The following is a 17,578-nucleotide window of genomic DNA, read 5'->3' on the forward strand; positions in this document are numbered from 1 at the left end:
TTGTTAGCTGCCATCTCTTCAATACATGAAATTAGAGATATCAGTTTGAAGCCATCGAAATTTTTTCATTCTAATACTGCATTTAAATTTAACAATCTCAGATTTCCCATTACCTGTAGCATTCCTTCTCCATCATCCTCTATTGTACCCTCAGACGAGACATGTAGTCCTGAAAGATGTGTGTCCATTTTATCCCAGTTAGGTAATGCTGACTTATGCATCCTTGTAATTGTCACTGTGCCACATGGTGCTGGGAAGAGACAAATTTCAAAGATTGTTTCTCATGTCTTCAAATACTCCCTTTCATCATATAAGGCATATGCGATTTGAATTAACCTTCTGGGACAGGAAGCAAGAACTTGTATCAGGGCTAAATATAGCTATAAAATCCCATTATTAGTTAGGAAAATAAAGAAATCCACGTCATTTTTCCATCCCATAACAATGTTGTGTAGCTTCTTGTCTCTGACTATCAGGCAAAGAATCTGAATTTCTATCCATCTCTTCTGTCAAACACCACCCATTACTGAATTCCTATCCATCTCTTCTGTCAACCACCAACCATTACTCATTTGTCTCAAATTAAATGCAATGAATCAATTTTTTTGTAAATCATACTTTCTCCAATAATATTTACCTAATCTTATTAACATCAGGATTACTCTCTACTATGTCTGTATCCAGCCCTCCCAGAAAAAGGAGAAAAAAATATTTTTATCTATATAACAAAGTCATAGGAAAGGGACTCTTGCAGGTTATCTCCCATTTATGCCAACTTGGTGGCCACAGGTATCCCGGATGTAACCAGCGAGACCTTTAACATGATACATGCACTGCTTGGAAGGTTTTGAGTTCTTTTTAGTACCAGTAATGCAAAGGATTGAATGAGGATAGAGAGCAAATAGTTATCTGTTGGTTACCTAGTGGTTGTGTCATTAGAATGACTGAGCCATAGAAGTGGAACTGTATGTACCGTAGTTTAGATTCATGGAGAGTGCATGTTGCTCACTAGCCCTGCATGTTGGAGTTGGTGCTATCAGGAAGCAAATCCTGAATGATAACCGCTTCAGTGAGAAGGAAGACAGGGGCTCAAACTTAGACAAGTTGAGCCAGGTGAAAACCCATGAGAGGATCTATGTTTGTAACAGGGTGAGTGAGCATGGTCTGCATATGTCAAAATTGGACAGCATATTGGAAATGTCCTTCTTGTGGCTAATGTCATAACTTCCAAAATGTCTGAATATGTCTGATATCATGGAGTGGTAGCCCTTGAATGTGATAGGGGTTAACTTCTAGTCTTTGAAGAGAAAGAGAAAGAAGTTAGCTAGCTGGGGAATGATGGCAAAGAGTGGAATGACATTATTGCTGTGACACTAGTTATTAAAAGCTTTCCATTTTACCTCAAATCCATTCAGAGTGGAGTGCCTTCTAGCTGTTCTGACCTCCAAGACTGAAGCTCCATAAATCATTTTCATGCATTGAATCTTTGACAAGAGCCAGGCATGAAGGAGGAGATTCTACACACACAGAATAGTGGTGACCTCAGATAACATAGTAGAGCTGACATCTTTGTTTAGACTTGGTGCATTTGAATAATACATATCAGTACAAGACTTATACCAATGCTTACATGCAAACTTCCCATGCAAAATTTTTATCTTGAGTTTATGGGTGTCACCCACCCCTCCTGTCAGTCATTGAAATCTCCCATGTATGCAAAATTATTAGTGAAATTTTTTTTTCTTCTCCATTTATTCATATTTTGATTTCAGTGTAGTATATATTTAAAGTAATACTGTCCATGATCACATGACTGAACTAGCTTAAGCAGGGTAAGATCATGCAGTTGCTAATTTCACCCTTTAATCCTGTTAAATATGTTAATTGATAATTATGGATGGATTACTAAAAAGCCCAATCAGCATAAAAAAATAAACATTACTTTGAATCTCTCCACAAGGTATGTTCTGCTTCGGTGCTGAAAATTGTAGAGCTGGATTAGAATCTATACTATGTAAACATTGTCTCCTTGCATCATTTTGTGGTCTAAAGATACTGTACATTTTATGCAAAAATGTATAAATGTTCGATCACATGTACATATTCTTCAAAATACTACAACTGTTATCTATATACAATTCTACAAGTGAATTATCTACAACTCCACTTACAATTGCTATTAACTGCTGTAACTTGCCTAAATCGCTACCACTTTGTCTACTGGCACATTTTAAAAGCTAGCTTTGACTCTTCATTGTCTCTCCTGGTACCTAGCTTTTTTTGCAGAAGTCATGCAAATTTCTTTAGCTTTTCTCTTGGTAAGCAGCTTTTCTAATAGGCTCAATTTTCCCACACTTCCTTGAAGTTTATCATAATGGTTAGGATAACTTCTATTATGACAATCCAAACCTTATGATAAAGGTTTTTAACTTTCCAGTTTTGACAATTCTTTATGTTTCACAGAAAAAGCATGGTCCTGGATTGCCATTGTTCTATGCTTGGCATTGATGATTTCCGTCCTACACACCAAACATATGCAATTTGTACCTTGCCCACTAATTTCCAAACTGCATCAGAATGCAAGACCAATTTCACTTTCTTGTCAACTTAGTTCAGAACCATAGTTTTAGATACCTGCATAAAAAAATAATGAAAATGAAAGCTGAACATTGCTGTTAAAGCAGAAATTGTTACACACACACACACACACATATATATATATATATATATATATATATATATATATATATATATATATATATATATATATATATATATATATATATTCATATAAAACTAGGCTGGGGAAATGTGATTTTCCACATTTTGATATTTTCATTCTTGCTTTCTGGTAATGATTTCTGCTTTAACAGCAATTTTCAACTTTTATTTTCATTATTTTTTAATAATGATTTTTGTGCAAACTGGATGCATACATGTGAAATGCGCTGATACACAACAGTGGCTTCACTGTATTTTGACAGTATCATGAAGGATACAATGCAAAACTTGATGCAGGTATGTAATGTGTTTTTGGAGTGTCAAGTGGCTGGTCAATATAGTCAAGAATTTATAATATCAAGTTTCATTATACCCTGATACCATGTATTTAACATTTGGTAACAAAACAGTACTGTATATAAGCCTGTTGCAACTTTGAAGTTAGTAGTTCAACATATGGACTATTGAAGTGAATGTTTCAGCCCACAGTACAGAAAAGTGTGGTAATCTTCAATCATTATTTCCTCAAATAATGTATCAAAGGCCAAAGGCCTAAACTAGAAATGTGGTCATGGAATACAGATAACCCACCATAATCTCAAGCAGAACTAAACCAAGGTTTGCTAGATGAACAAGGATAACAGTATGTGCCCTACCACTGTTGTTATGGCTGGATGGATTGATGGATTAACAAGAATAAAAGTATGTGCCCCTACCACTGTTGTGATGGCTGGATGGATTGATGGATTAACAAAAATAACAGTATGTGCCTCTACTACTGTTGTGATGAGGCAACAAAATCCTACATGTACCACATAAAAGAAAAAAGTCCAACATGATATAATATAAACAAACAAAAGGACAGATAGGTGCAGATTAGGATACAAATGACACTGCAGTGAAAGTATCCTATGCAAAGCATGTCTAAACTGCATTTAATAACAATGCAATTTTTATGCAAAGTATGTCTATACTGCATTTGATAACAATGATGCAATTTTTTTATGCAAAAAGCATGTCTAAACTGCATTTAATAAAAACAATGCAATTTTTATGCAAAGCATGTCTATACTGCATTTAATAAAAACAATGCAATTTTTTAAGCAAAGCATGTCTATACTGCATTTTGAAAAATCTGACATACTACTCACTCTTTTCACAGACTCTTGTGAAATAGTGTAAAATGCATCTCAATTTCTCCATTTTCACAGAATCTGGTTTACCTGTGAATAGACTGTTAAAGAAGACAAATTGTAATACATTGATATAAGGCCATTTTAAGCCATAAAGCAGACTCTACAGGCATCTTTACAGGAACAGTCTGAATTTTTGGAATCATTTTTTTTCAGTAAAAGAAGTTAATATTTATCAAACTCCATATTTATTATACTGTGCAGTTTGGCCACATGACTTAAAATGAGCAGAGCAAAAACCATTCAGTGCAATGACTTCTAACTGCCTGTAGTATTTAGATTAAATTACTAATAGGTAAATATATTTAATAAACTTATGCCTGAAGAAACAAGAAGACAGTCCAAAAGATATTTTGAAACAAGCCCACTAAATGTACACAAAAACACATGCACCAATGTCTTTATACTTTTGTTGTCATGTATTCATACATGATAAATAATACTGCAAGTGAATAACATGAATAACTTCAACTTCACATATACATGTTTTTAAAGGGGCCAATTCAAAACTGCCTGTCAATGTTTGGACATAGGCAATTTTGAGTGAAGTTTGCGAAACAAGAAACAAATAGATTGTTCTCGTGGAGGTTTATTATATATACTGTCAAATCTGTCCTAATGGTCACTTGAGGTCAGCAGTCACCTGGTCACAATGGCCATTCTAACCCACCCACCCCAGCAAATTTCTTATTTAAATATCAGGTAATCAGCAGTCATATGTCTTCTATGAAGAGTGGCCAGGTGTTTCTTAATCAAATAAATGTCTTCCATTATGAACAGCCAGGTGTTTCTTAACCAAGCAGTGGTTCCATCCTGCCTTCTGTAGTCAGTGGATTTGTTTGTTTTTGTAACCAAGCAGTGGTTCCACCCTGCCTTCTGTAGTCAGTGGATATGTTTGTTTTCTTAACCAAGCAGTGATTTCAGCTTGCTTTTCACATAATTTCCAAGTAGATGCACACAGCACTAGTGTTATCCCATATGGTTTAGTGCTACAATAGCCCCAGGAAGCTAGTTTTCATTTCCTAATCATTAAAGGTCACAAACAAAAGCCGACTGTTTATTGTTCTCAGTAAGTTTAATCAACAGCTTAGTCCATCAATTGCTTACAATGGAAACAACCATTTTCATGCTGAATTATACCAAATAAACTAAAAAAGTGAGTTTTGTATTTCACAATTACAGATAAGCTGTCAGTAATTTATATTTAGGAGCCATTTCTACTGATAATGAGTTAAAAGTATTTGCATGTGTAAGAGAGAAAGAGAGAGATTATAAATGAGTGAATGTAGTCAGCAGTAATTTCTTGATTTGATGGGAGGAGATTTAAATTATCAGATTGGTTTTATTTTTATTTTTGCTAAATATCTATGCTAAGTACATGTATCTTGGCAGCAAAAATTTGTCATGAACCAAGTTTCAGAGCTGAAACTGCCTTCAGACATCATCAGTATACACAGACTACTTTCGCCTTTTCCCATGGGTGGATGCTGTGGACAGGGTTGACTGTACTTACTTATCTGTAATTAACAACATTAAATCTAGGTACAACCTATAGGTATATTTAATTACAAGGTATATTTTTTGCTATGCTCACATAAAGTCAAGTAGCCAAAATGAGTTTGTAATATATGATGAACCTTTTTATTGGTATAACGACTGGCAAGGTAATATGAATAAAAAGAATCCGTGTTATCAGCCACTGGGTATAAACAAGTATCATAAGACTAATATTAAATACTTGCTTTCCTTACTAATATCTGTTACTGAGGGTACTTCAGAAGGCATCCTTTACTATGTATTTTGGTTTTGACTTTTCAGAGGTTGCTGGCAGCCATATTAAATACCCAAAAGATATAATGGACTTCTTTGATTGAACTAAAATATGCAGAACCAAGATGCCCATAAAAAAGTGAAAACGATTCAATCAAATCTTTGGGCCCTAGAAATGCAAATGCAGTATCTCTATATACTATGTAAGGTTTACTGATTTGTTATAAAGACAGTTGAAACTGCAAGCAAGAAGATACAATTTACCTGGGAAAATATGATTACCATTGCAGTACACTTTTATATGCATAATCTACCATCCATATGATGCTTGCCAACCAAAGTTGGTTCATCCTATTATATCAAAATTAATCTTAGACTCAACCTATCATTTCAATTTATTTGTATAAATTAACTTTTTTGCAGTATTTAGTTGAAATTGCTCTGAATCTCTCAAGATTAACATGTATTGTATACAGTTCCATAAAAAGTGGTTGTGAAATTTAAATAACAGAACTACGGCTCTATGTCCACCATTTAGGAAATGTAAACTATTGTTGAGTGGTGAGCCTTTTCATCATAAATTTACAAGAACATTTATATATTCTATGGAAGCATCTATATTTTAATCAAGATGCTGATATAACCATATTTCAGTTAGCCACAGACATTTCATTATTTTGGAATGCATTAAATAGAAGATGACATTACTTTCCTCATGATAAGATTTTCATGAAATATACTGAATTGCTGACTGATCTCCTTTTCTTGCTCTAGTTTTGCAAGACATAGGAAATTATACAACTTCAAGAATTCCAATTTGCACAGACTAATTTTGCCCACAAGTGGATCAATTGCCTGAAATAAGGTCATATGGTTATGTAAGCAAAACAGAATCAATGTAAAGCTGTCCTTATTTTGTGTCAAATAAAAGGAACAAAATTGGCCCAAATGAAAAAAGATTGAATTCACCTGGACATGTTACGGGTATATACATGTAATTCAATTTACAACTTGACATTATTTTGTATTATGTCACAGCAATGAAATTATACAATGATTAAAATTATATAACTGTATCTTACTTTTCCTTGTACGAGATTATTCTGAGACCGTTACATTGATAAGATCATTTTAAATCATTCATTAAAAGATATTTATGGTTGTCATTGGTTTTCTTTAGTTTTTAACTGACAAAAATTACAACTATAAATTCTGCATCTGGTTTGTATTTTTAATGCCCTTTTTGCTATACAAGTCAAACACACCAGGAAAATATAATCAGAGTAAAAATTACAACAGGTCATTGTAAACCAGTTAATCCCAGCATTGTTTACACTAGAAAACTTAAAACAATTCCTGATTTTAATTTAAAAACATAACATAAACATGATAAAAATCAGTACAATTCTGCAATCTAGGTCATAGCGACTTAGATTCAACAGTTTGTTCTTGAGAATCTGACAAAGAATATCCTGCTCATTAGTGCTCCCCAAAACAGGACAGGTATGACTACATCATACAATGGCACCCTCTTCTACAAGATGCATCATTAAGGGGCCTATCATCTTGTTTCTTTAAACTACATAAAACTCTTCTCAGCAAGTACAATTTTCCATGAGGCAAGTTATAATTCAAATGTCAAATACCCTTGGTCTGTGAGTGATAACAATTCTTCTGATGCATGGTCCATGTTGAAAGCATTAGTTGCATGAATAGTGTCGTATATTTAGTGTAGATGACACAATTAAAATACAGGTGTTTAAGATAAGAATCTGTTACCATAGTACAGCTCTAATATGTTTTTCTACATTAACTTTTTAAGGAGTTTCAAGGATTTCCAAAAGTTTTCAAAGAGTATTTTTTTCCTACAGAAGCTGAACTTTCTCCATTTGTTGTTCATCACTGTATAAATACACATAAAAACAGATGAAAAAAAAACAAAAAACATGGAACGAATTCAGTCCACAACAGCAAAGGGAAATTACTCTATGTGGTAACTACCAAAGTTGCATTTTATTTGATATATCCAATTTTACACCATTTTGTTTGTTTATTTATTTATAATAACAGCTCTCTGGAAAAATATTTCAAGTAGTTTTTAAATAAATTCAAGGAAAAAAAACAATATTTCAAAATTTTAAAAGTTTTCAAGGCAACTCCTCAGGTTTAGGGATTAATCACGACTGTGTGAACCATGGTTAAAGCAGTTAGTTCTTAAAAATAAATTCTGGACTAAATTTTACCTGAACAAAAATATGTAAATATTCTGATAACATGTGTGAGAAGCAAGCTATATTATATGTACATGCCCTTGAGAGTCTTTTTCAAAGATTTTTAAAGGACTTCCAAATGTCTAAGCAAAATTAAACCCTATCCATAATGTTACATCATTCACTATCATTTGAACAACCAGTTATATCCTTTTTTAAACATTACAAATTATTTCCACAAAAATATGCAAATAACAAAATCTCTGAACTTAAAGTGACATTTTATGAAGGTCAATGGTTTGTATTCACCTGAAAAAATTCAATAAGTTTTTCAATAAATTAAATCATGTTTCAAGGACAAAAACAATTTTTTTAAAAAGAATATTTAGTTAACAAGACACCCACACTAATGCAAATAATTTCAAAGGCTGAATAAGCCATGATACCAGATGCAAATTTGCAAACTACAATATTATATCTGGGTTATACCCTAATTTATTTCTAGATCCATTGTACTCAAATGTAATGTTGTTTTTAAAGAAAATGTAGCTGTAAAATATCCTTAGATAAAACACATTTTTAGGTATATAGCACCCTTCAAAAAAAACCCCATCTACTGTCAATTAACTAGAACTGAAGTTTGTTCTAAATCTCATGTTTTCTTTCTTGTGAACTTCCAGTATTCTTTTACTGAGCCTTCATTGTTGTTGATGCCTGCCTCAATTTGACTGCAAAATTTTGACTCAAAAATATATCAGTTCTACTTCTATATCATAATAACAGTCAGGTGAAAAAAACAACAGCATGCATATCTACTCTGAACTTTGACAATTTATGAACCATGTGGAACTTAGATAAAATGAAAGACATTCAAACAATAAACATGCTTATGAAATCCCATTTTCTCAAGTCCAGCTTTATTTATTTAAGTAAAGCAATTGAACATTACAGTTAATCTAGGATGTGGGCAGACGAATGGATGGAAATATGGGCATGTAAATGAATGCCAAAGTCATCACCATTGAGCATCTTCCATAGCTGGCTTGACAATTATAATGTGTTTGATGGTAACTACCTGCTAAAGTTGATGGAAGGAAATTTTGAAAACTCTGAAAAACGTTGTTTAGTATTTCTCTGTGGGAATGTACAGAAGAATGCATTGGCCAATAAGCTGGCTATCTGCTGCTGACTGAAGGTTACACTCTTTGACTGGCCTTTCTTGAGTAGAGGAATGGGCTTTGATAGAGAGAAGAAAACAAAATCAAATATTTTAGATGTTATTTAACAAATTATATAACTGACAGGTACATATATATATATATATATATATATATATATATATATATATATATATATATATATATATATATATATATATATATATATATATATATATATATATATGTACACATACATACATATATGCATGTAATTATATCAAAATATATCTCTAAATGTGAAACTATGCACATCTATATGCAGTATTAATAGGTGAGAAACTGGTCATCGTCTGCATGCCTACCCTGTTTCCAAGCATCAACAATGAGGGCATTTTTTTAGCTAGAAGAAGTATACATTATACAAGGCTTCATCAATATTCCCAAGGTCAACTATAGATTCTTTTTCATCTAAGAAAAGTCACTGATACATTACAAATAAAAGTCAAACTGAACTTCTCTTGACAGAATGGTACTGAACTTACCCAAGTGCATGTTCCCACCAAGCTGGAAACACTTTTACTAATACTGGACTTGAAACTGACATAATTCACTAAAGCATTAAATATATAGGTCATGGTGACCTATCTTTGGTGGAAAAGTGTTGAACACACCGAGAAACATCATCAATCTCCAGGACTCCAATAGTACACAAGAAACTGACCAAATCTCAAAACTGAAACAAGTTCACTGATGCACAAAAACAGTGAAAGTGACCTACTTTTGGAGATTTTGTATTTTATCCAGTAAGATGAATCCATGAATTAAGTTGCACAGGTTCTTCTTCCGTCAGTTAAACCCTATAACAACAACAAATCCCAAACCAGATGGCACATGTCTACAGAACACACTCTTCTGATGTAATTAATGCCTGTTGAACTGTGGGATAGAATGAGAACAGTCCTCTGTCATAATTGAAAGGCATTCATTTCATTTCCAAGCAGTGGTGTGTGTAATGAGTGCTTCTTCAGGGGCCAAACCCTGCTGACTTCCTAGTCCTGTGGACAAAGTATAAGTCGCAACTAGGACAGAAGAATCATATTCATGGGTATCAAGAACATGGGCCAAGTATAAGGAGATCTGCTGCAACATTCAGGAGAAGTTCCAGAAAAACTTGTGGATTATAATGAAGAGGTAAACATCTTCAATGTCTGGGCTGAATGCAAAATCTAACTTCTGAATTGAACTGGGAACAGTCTTGAAATCTCCATTCTGTACATAAATCTTAAGTTAATGATTGAGAGAGTTTAGATCTATAACGGACTGAAGCTTGCTGTTAACCTTTAGGACTAAAAATTCCTAGTGAGTTTACAGTGAACAAACTCTGCTGCTCTTTTGCAAGAAGACTGTTTATCTCTTAAAATATATCAATCAAGACTAGTCAAGCATCAATCCCATCACTACATTCTGAACTAGTTGTTGGATGCTGAGGAAAGACTTCAGTCCATATGAAGAGTGGAAAGTTTTGATATTTCCCAATCTGCAATGTTTCTGTCTAAAGCTGGTACATCAGTGTGAAAAACATGTTTATGGATGGGTCTTGTAGAAAACTGGGTTGAAATTTGATGGGAGCTGTTGATGTAAAAGAATGACCTGTGGACCCTTGGGTCTTTAAGCTCTCTCTCAAATGATGTGGTATAACAACAACTCAACCAGACTGGGAATATATTTGTTTGAGTGATAGTTGGTCTTTCTTGACTAATTGGTTGACAAATGCAGGAATTGTATTAGTGACCAATGAATCCTCCCACCATGTTAAAGCATGCAAATCTCTGACAGCAAAAGCCAAAAACCTTCTTTGATCAATGTACAGAAGGCTGAATCCTCATGACACTGTCAGATTGATAAAGGAAGATGACTCCTGTGAGCTCTAGTATTTAAGCATGAAAGATGCCTCATGTGATGTATATGATGATTGAGCTGGATCACTGGGATGGTGGACAAAGATACAGGTCAAGTCATGTTGGGATATGGTTTTCACCAGGCCTTCACTTTGGATATCCTTGATGGTCCAGGTCAGTTACTAGTCATCTGGGAGTGGGGCATAACATTACCGGTAACAAAAGGTTACGACAAAGCCATGGCTGATGATGGACCAGTCCAGTGCTAGTCCATTATACTTCCAGAATCTGGTGCTGGCAGTAAGAGCAGTTCCCTGATGCCAGAATCCAAGGCAGAACATGGGCTGGGAGAGGCACATCCTGATATCAAGTGCCATAAATGTCTTTAAGTTGAGTCTGGATATACTGGGAAAAAAGATCACCATACTCGGTCCTGGGCATGAGTTGAGTCAAGGCTGTGCTGGAGCTAGTGTTGTCTGTATCTGATTGACATTAGTGTGAATAAAAGTACAGTACTGGCTATCTCATCAAAGAACACTGTAGCCTTGTGTTGTTAGTATATCAAAGACTGATCCACATGGGTCACTGTACCAAGTTGGAACTGACCCCAAAGATAAAGTTATGAAGACCAGTTCTAATCATGGTAGCAAGGGTGAGTGTAGGGCTGGCACAATGCTCGAAGTCCCCAACAAATGGCCTGAAATGTCTCATCTTCTGAATGAGCAAGCTTTCTGCCTACAATGAATCTGAGGAAGCTGTCAAATGTGACTGCATCAGGAGCAATTGCTAATGTCATATACATCCTTGGTGGTACATTTCTGTATTCTTTCATTCACCTGAATTAATTTTTTGGCATAGAAAGCTGCCCATACATCTTCTGAGCAGCATGAATGCATCACAGGTATGGCCAGAATTGTATCATGTGCAATTAATATAGACAGCATTATTTTCTTCAGTCATCTTGTACCATTTGCACCCCAAATACCTAATCCTGCCCATTATGCTGTCACCTGTAAATAGAACAAACCAATGGCATGCACAGGTAAAATCAATGAAGCATTAACCTTACCATTATGACACTAATGATATTATATGTAATAAAAAACAAAAGTTTGACAGAATTAATCGACAAGGTTGAGTACCAGGTTGAACTGAAGTACTGTAGACTTTTGGGTAATAAATAATAATGGCACCAACATATTTATCATGTGACAAAGTCTAACAAATGAAGTGCAAAATATTCATCTACACTGTACATAAAAAACTGAAATATAGCTGTAGTATTCCTCCCTTGAGTGATAAAACTCCACACAATTGCTCAATCCATGAAAAAGGAAAAGCGGATTTAGTATTGATGAAGTTTCATGAAAGAGCTTCCTTGCATGTGCAGAAGTAGTAAATGATAAATTAACTGGATCTGGCACCAATTTCTAGTGGAGACTAATCTTGTATGACATCATCTTGGCAAACAGATGATTCTTTAGCACTTTTTTGTGAAAACAAGCTTTGCAGGGAGGGATCTGAATAGGCAGTGTAGTTCAAGAAGAAATTTATCAGTGACCTTGACTCTGAATAAAAACATCGAAGGTCATTCATGATGCCATCCAACAGAAGATCATAAGCGTATGATGGCTCATCTCTGAAACTTAAAGATGATTTTAGAATATAAAGCTGAAAAAAGCAACCAATCAAAAATATGGACCTGTAACCCTAATCTTGAAGATGGGACTCCAGATATGGAATGCAACACATTTGCTAGTGACAATGTACAAGTATATCATTATTCATCCATTTATCTTAAAGAGATCATAAGAGAGAGACAGGAAGGGAAACTGTTAGGGTTGTTCCATTTAATCTTACATGGTACCCAGGGAAGGCAGTTGTATAAAAATATATGCCAGGGTACTCTGATTGCTCAAAGAGTTCATATAAAAGTGATACATAAATCTCAGTTGGATATATGAGTGACTACTCCACATTCTGAGCGACTTCCCTGGGTCCCATATATATTTTACAGAAATCTTAAGATATTAGCCTATGACTGTAACCTTAAAGACAAGACACCAAATTTACAGAGTGGAAAGGAAAGAGTTAAGTTGAAGACTTCCAAAACACATCCATGATCTTGACCTTGAAGACAGAACCCCCAATGTGTTATGTCACATGTTTGCTAATGATAACGAACAGGTATACCCAATTTCATCCCTAACTCTGAAATAGTTCATAAGTATAGATACAAAAGTAAAGTGTGATGGAAAACTTTAAATTATGGACTAATTAAAACTTAACCTTGAAGACAGGATCCCCTTTGATTCATGCAACACGCCTAATTATGATATATAAGTATGCTAATTTTCATCCCTACAAAATTTCATGTCTAACAGTTCAAAGTTATGAGCTGAGTAGAAACTTAAATGGAAAATACAAAATACAAACCTGTGACCTTGAAGACAGGACTCTTAATGTAGTATGTGACATATATGCTAACAATGATATATAAATATACATTTCCTTAAACTCAGAAGGCTCTAATACTACAAGCAGATCTGTAATATTGAAGATAGAAAGCCACTGTGGTATGCAACACAAATTCCAATGATGTACAAGTAAAATAAGTTTTGTCATTTAAGCTCAAATGACTTGAAAGATACACAGCATAATGAAAAGTATAACGGAAAATTTAAATTACTATCCTTGATCAGAAATGTTTTAATAGATACAAGCTGGAAAGGAATGTCTGATGGAAAACTAACATTCACAAACTGTCACTGTGACCTTGAAGATATGACCTTCCAATGTGGAACGTGAAATGCCTAATGTTGATGTGTATGTTAACCATATTTTATCCCTTACTCTCATTTGGCTTTAAACTTAATAAGCAGAAATGAAAATGTGATTGACAGATGAATAAATGAATGGAATGCAGATATTGTACTATATATGGGTGTTTTTGAAAAAAAGGGCCTACAGTTGTATATTTTTTCACAAAGTTCAAACTTACACAGGAACAAAGATGAGGAAGATTCAGTGCAAGCTTCTTCATTTCCTTCATAGTTTTGGAAAAAAAATTATGACGTTCTTCCTCGTCCAAATCCTGAAAAATAAAAATGAACAACAAGTATAAACTTCAAAGAGTATCCGACAAAGAATGACAGTAAAGGAATTTTTAGAACATTTTCAGAAAGTATTTTATAATGGCTGTCACCTCTAACTACTTATATTTATTCAAGAAAATGAAGAACCAGTTCAATCAAGTTACAATGGTTTATACCAGTTATGGCATTGTGTCTGAATACACAGTTGCAAATTTACTCATATATGAAAGAAAGATTGAAGGGCTATTGCTGCTCAAAAAGTCATGGTATCAAAGTACTCAAGGCCTGAATTTGGCAAGCTGCTCTCTGTGTGAGCACATAGTTATAGAGTCTAATTAATACACTGTGGTTTTTAACAATTCATATTCAGATTGTCAGTGAAGCACAGGAACATGTGTTGGGGTGAAATTCTCTGAACACTAAAACTAGAAATATAAGTAAATGTGCATAATGTTCAGCTAGTTAGAACTAAAACTGTGGTAGAACTATTATAGTTGCTATGCAGAGACACTTCCAGCATCCTACTGTAATGCTAACAATCCGTTTTAAATTGTTACTATCATGCAGTATGGATTATATGTACTGCACAATGGACAAGCTTGGTTCAAATGTCAAGCTACTGGCATGAATAAACTCACCTATCTAATCAACATGATGTTTTCTTGTTTATTGTTCAATAAAGATTATAAAAAATATCTTTCTTCAAGTGTTATCTGAAATAAGTTCCATTTTAATATATGTCATTTGATTTGTTAAGCCAGTACATTATGTCAACCTGGGTTTCAAGGGTTGTCATCGCCAGGGGCGGTTGTGGGAGATAAGCACCCACTTCCCTTGGAAATCTCCCAATGGCTTGCGTCTGATAGAGCCTCTGACAACCAAATCCAGCTCCAGGCCTTCACGAGTGGCCAAACCTGTTTAAACTGACTGGAGATGGGATGACAGGCGAGCTTCTGGCACCTCAAAACCAGATGCTTCGGGCAGATGGGGCTCGTTAACCTTGGGTGGTCACCCATCTAGGAGAAGGTAAACTCCGATTTCAAACCTTTGCTGCCTTGCGACTATACCCTCTTAAGGGAAAGGCTAAGGGAGTAAACCCCAACAGAAAATCCGGAGTCGGAGTCCCTAAGGCGACTTGGCATTGATTTCAGTGTCATCTCGGCAACTCCTGCAACGCAGCTGGTGCCATGACGTATCGGCTTGTCCTTTCCCTTGGATCCATCAGCTGCGTGGAGACGGGGGATCAGCTGCATGGGCAACAGTTGACTCTCCATATCACCCTGCCCAGGCTTGCGCCCTGGAGAGGACACTCCAGCTTTGCTCCATAGCGTCGACACAACACGGGAAGCAGCAGTTTACCGGTTATAAGTCACCGCTCGATTGGCGTAGAGCCAGACGCCAGGGGTTGCTTCTGACGGTGGGAGAGACCAACATGTTTCACTGGACAACTACCGCCTGCCTCAAACTGGGCAGCCCCCAGCCAATAAGGTGCTGTCCCGCCACAGTTCGCCTGCCTTGCTGGGTGCGTAAGGCTTAAGGTACGTGAGTATCTGACAAGCGGACTGCAACTACTGCACCAAGAAATAACAAAATAAAAATAAAAAAGAAGACTTCAATCCTCAAGCCAGGTACCTGGAATGTCCGGACCATGCTGACTGGGCTTTCAGATGATCTCCAGACAATCAGTGATGTTCGTAAGACTTCAGTCATCAACGACGAACTTGCAAGGCTCCAGGTCGACATCACCTCACTACAGGAAACAAGACTACCAGATTCTGGGTCCCTCAGAGAAAAGAACTACACATTCTTCTGGCAAGGAAAGAGCGCAGATGAAGCCAGAGTTTGGTGTTGGATTTGCTGTCAGGAACACTCTGCTGGGAATGATAGAACCCTGCCAACAAGGAAATGAAAGACTGCTATCCCTCCGCCTCCACACCACAAACAGGCCTGTCAACCTGATCAGTGTATACGCTCCCACACTAAGATCCGCCACAGATACCCAGGATGAGTTTTATGATGAGTTAAACTCACTCATCGACAAAATTCCCAAGGAAAAGAACTTGATTTTGCTGGGCGACTTCAATGCTAGGGTGGGTGCCGATCATGACTCTTGGCCCTCCTGTCTTGGCAAGTTTGGCATTGGGAAGATGAATGAGAATGGGCAGCGCCTTCTAGAGATGTGCTCATACCATGAACTCAGCATCACCAATTCATTCTTTCAGACAAAGCCACAGCACAAAGTGTCTTGGAGGCATCCCGGTTCTAAACACTGGCACCAGCTGGACTTGATCATTACAAGACGGTCAGCCATGAAGGGTGTGCTTCTTACCCGTACCTTCCACAGTGCTGACTGCGACACCAACCACTCACTGGTGTGCTGCAAAATGAAGCTTCAGCCAAAGAAGATCACCGCTCTAGGCAAAAGGGTCAACCACGCATTGATGTGAGCAAGACATCATATCCAAACAAGTCCGAGGAATTCACATATGCTCTTTCCAAGACATTTAACTCAGAACCCCCCAACGGCAGTGCCAAAGAAAGATGGGATTACATCAGAGAGACTGTATACAGCACAGCCACATGGATCTTTGGTAAGAAGCAATCAAAGAACAATGACTGGTTTGAGGCTAACTCTGCCACGCTCATACCAGCCATAGAAGAGCGTCGCAGTGCTCACCTGCAATACAAGCGATCCCCCTGTCAGAAGACACTACAGGCATATAGGTCTACCAGAAGCAAAGTGCAGAGATTAGCACGGCAGTGTGCCAATGAATACTGGCTTCAGCTCTGTCAGAGTATCCAGTCAGCAGCAGATATTGGAAACATCAGAGGCATGTACGATGGCATAAAGAAAGCAATGGGTCCCACAAAGAAACTGACAGTACCACTGAAGTCTGCCACAGGCGATGCCATCCACAACAAGGGCAAGCAGATGGAGCGTTGGGTGGAATACTACTCCGAACTGTACTCCAAAAAGAACCACGTGAACAATGATGCCCTCAATGCCACTGAAAACCTCCCTCCAATGGCCGAACTGGATGAGAAACCTACTGTAGACGAACTAAAGAAGGCTTTAGAGAAACTGTCTCTAGGCAAAGCCCCAGGTAAGGATGGCATCACAGCAGAACTCATCAAGTGTGGATGTAGCATGCTTCTCACACACCTGCACGACCTCCTCTGTCAGTGCTGGGACGAGGGGGCAGTGCCTCAGGACATGAGAGATGCTAACATCATAACCCTGTACAAGAACAAGGGCAACAGAAGTGACTGCAACAACTACAGGGGCATATCACTTCTCAGCATCGTGGGTAAACTTTTCGCACGCGTCATCCTGAACAGACTGCAGACGCTTGCTGACAGAGTTTACCCAGAGTCGCAGTGCGGGTTCCGCACAGAGAGGTCCACAATCGACGTGATCTTCTCTATCAGGCAACTGCAGGAAAAATGCAGAGAACAACACAGACCCCTCTTCCTGGCCTTTATAGACCTCACCACGGCATTCGATCTGGTCAGCAGAGATGGACTCTTCAC

At 36.7% G+C, this 17,578-nt stretch overlaps 1 protein-coding gene across 1 annotated transcript in view; it reads right to left on the reverse strand.

Moving 5' to 3' along the window:
• The window catches only part of LOC149802816 (poly(ADP-ribose) glycohydrolase-like), a 277,168-nt gene that overhangs the window by 67,737 nt on the left and 191,853 nt on the right, over positions 1–17,578 (reverse strand). Inside the window, exon 17 of the mRNA XM_089952264.1 lies at positions 114–250. Coding sequence (XP_089808390.1) covers positions 114–250 — 137 coding nt within the window. The remainder of the gene's footprint in view (positions 1–113; positions 251–17,578) is intronic.

Source organism: Sinohyriopsis cumingii, chromosome 3, assembly GCF_028554795.1.
Source record: "Sinohyriopsis cumingii isolate HCF-2022 chromosome 3, ASM2855479v2, whole genome shotgun sequence".
Taxonomy (NCBI): Eukaryota; Metazoa; Mollusca; class Bivalvia; order Unionida; family Unionidae; genus Sinohyriopsis; species Sinohyriopsis cumingii.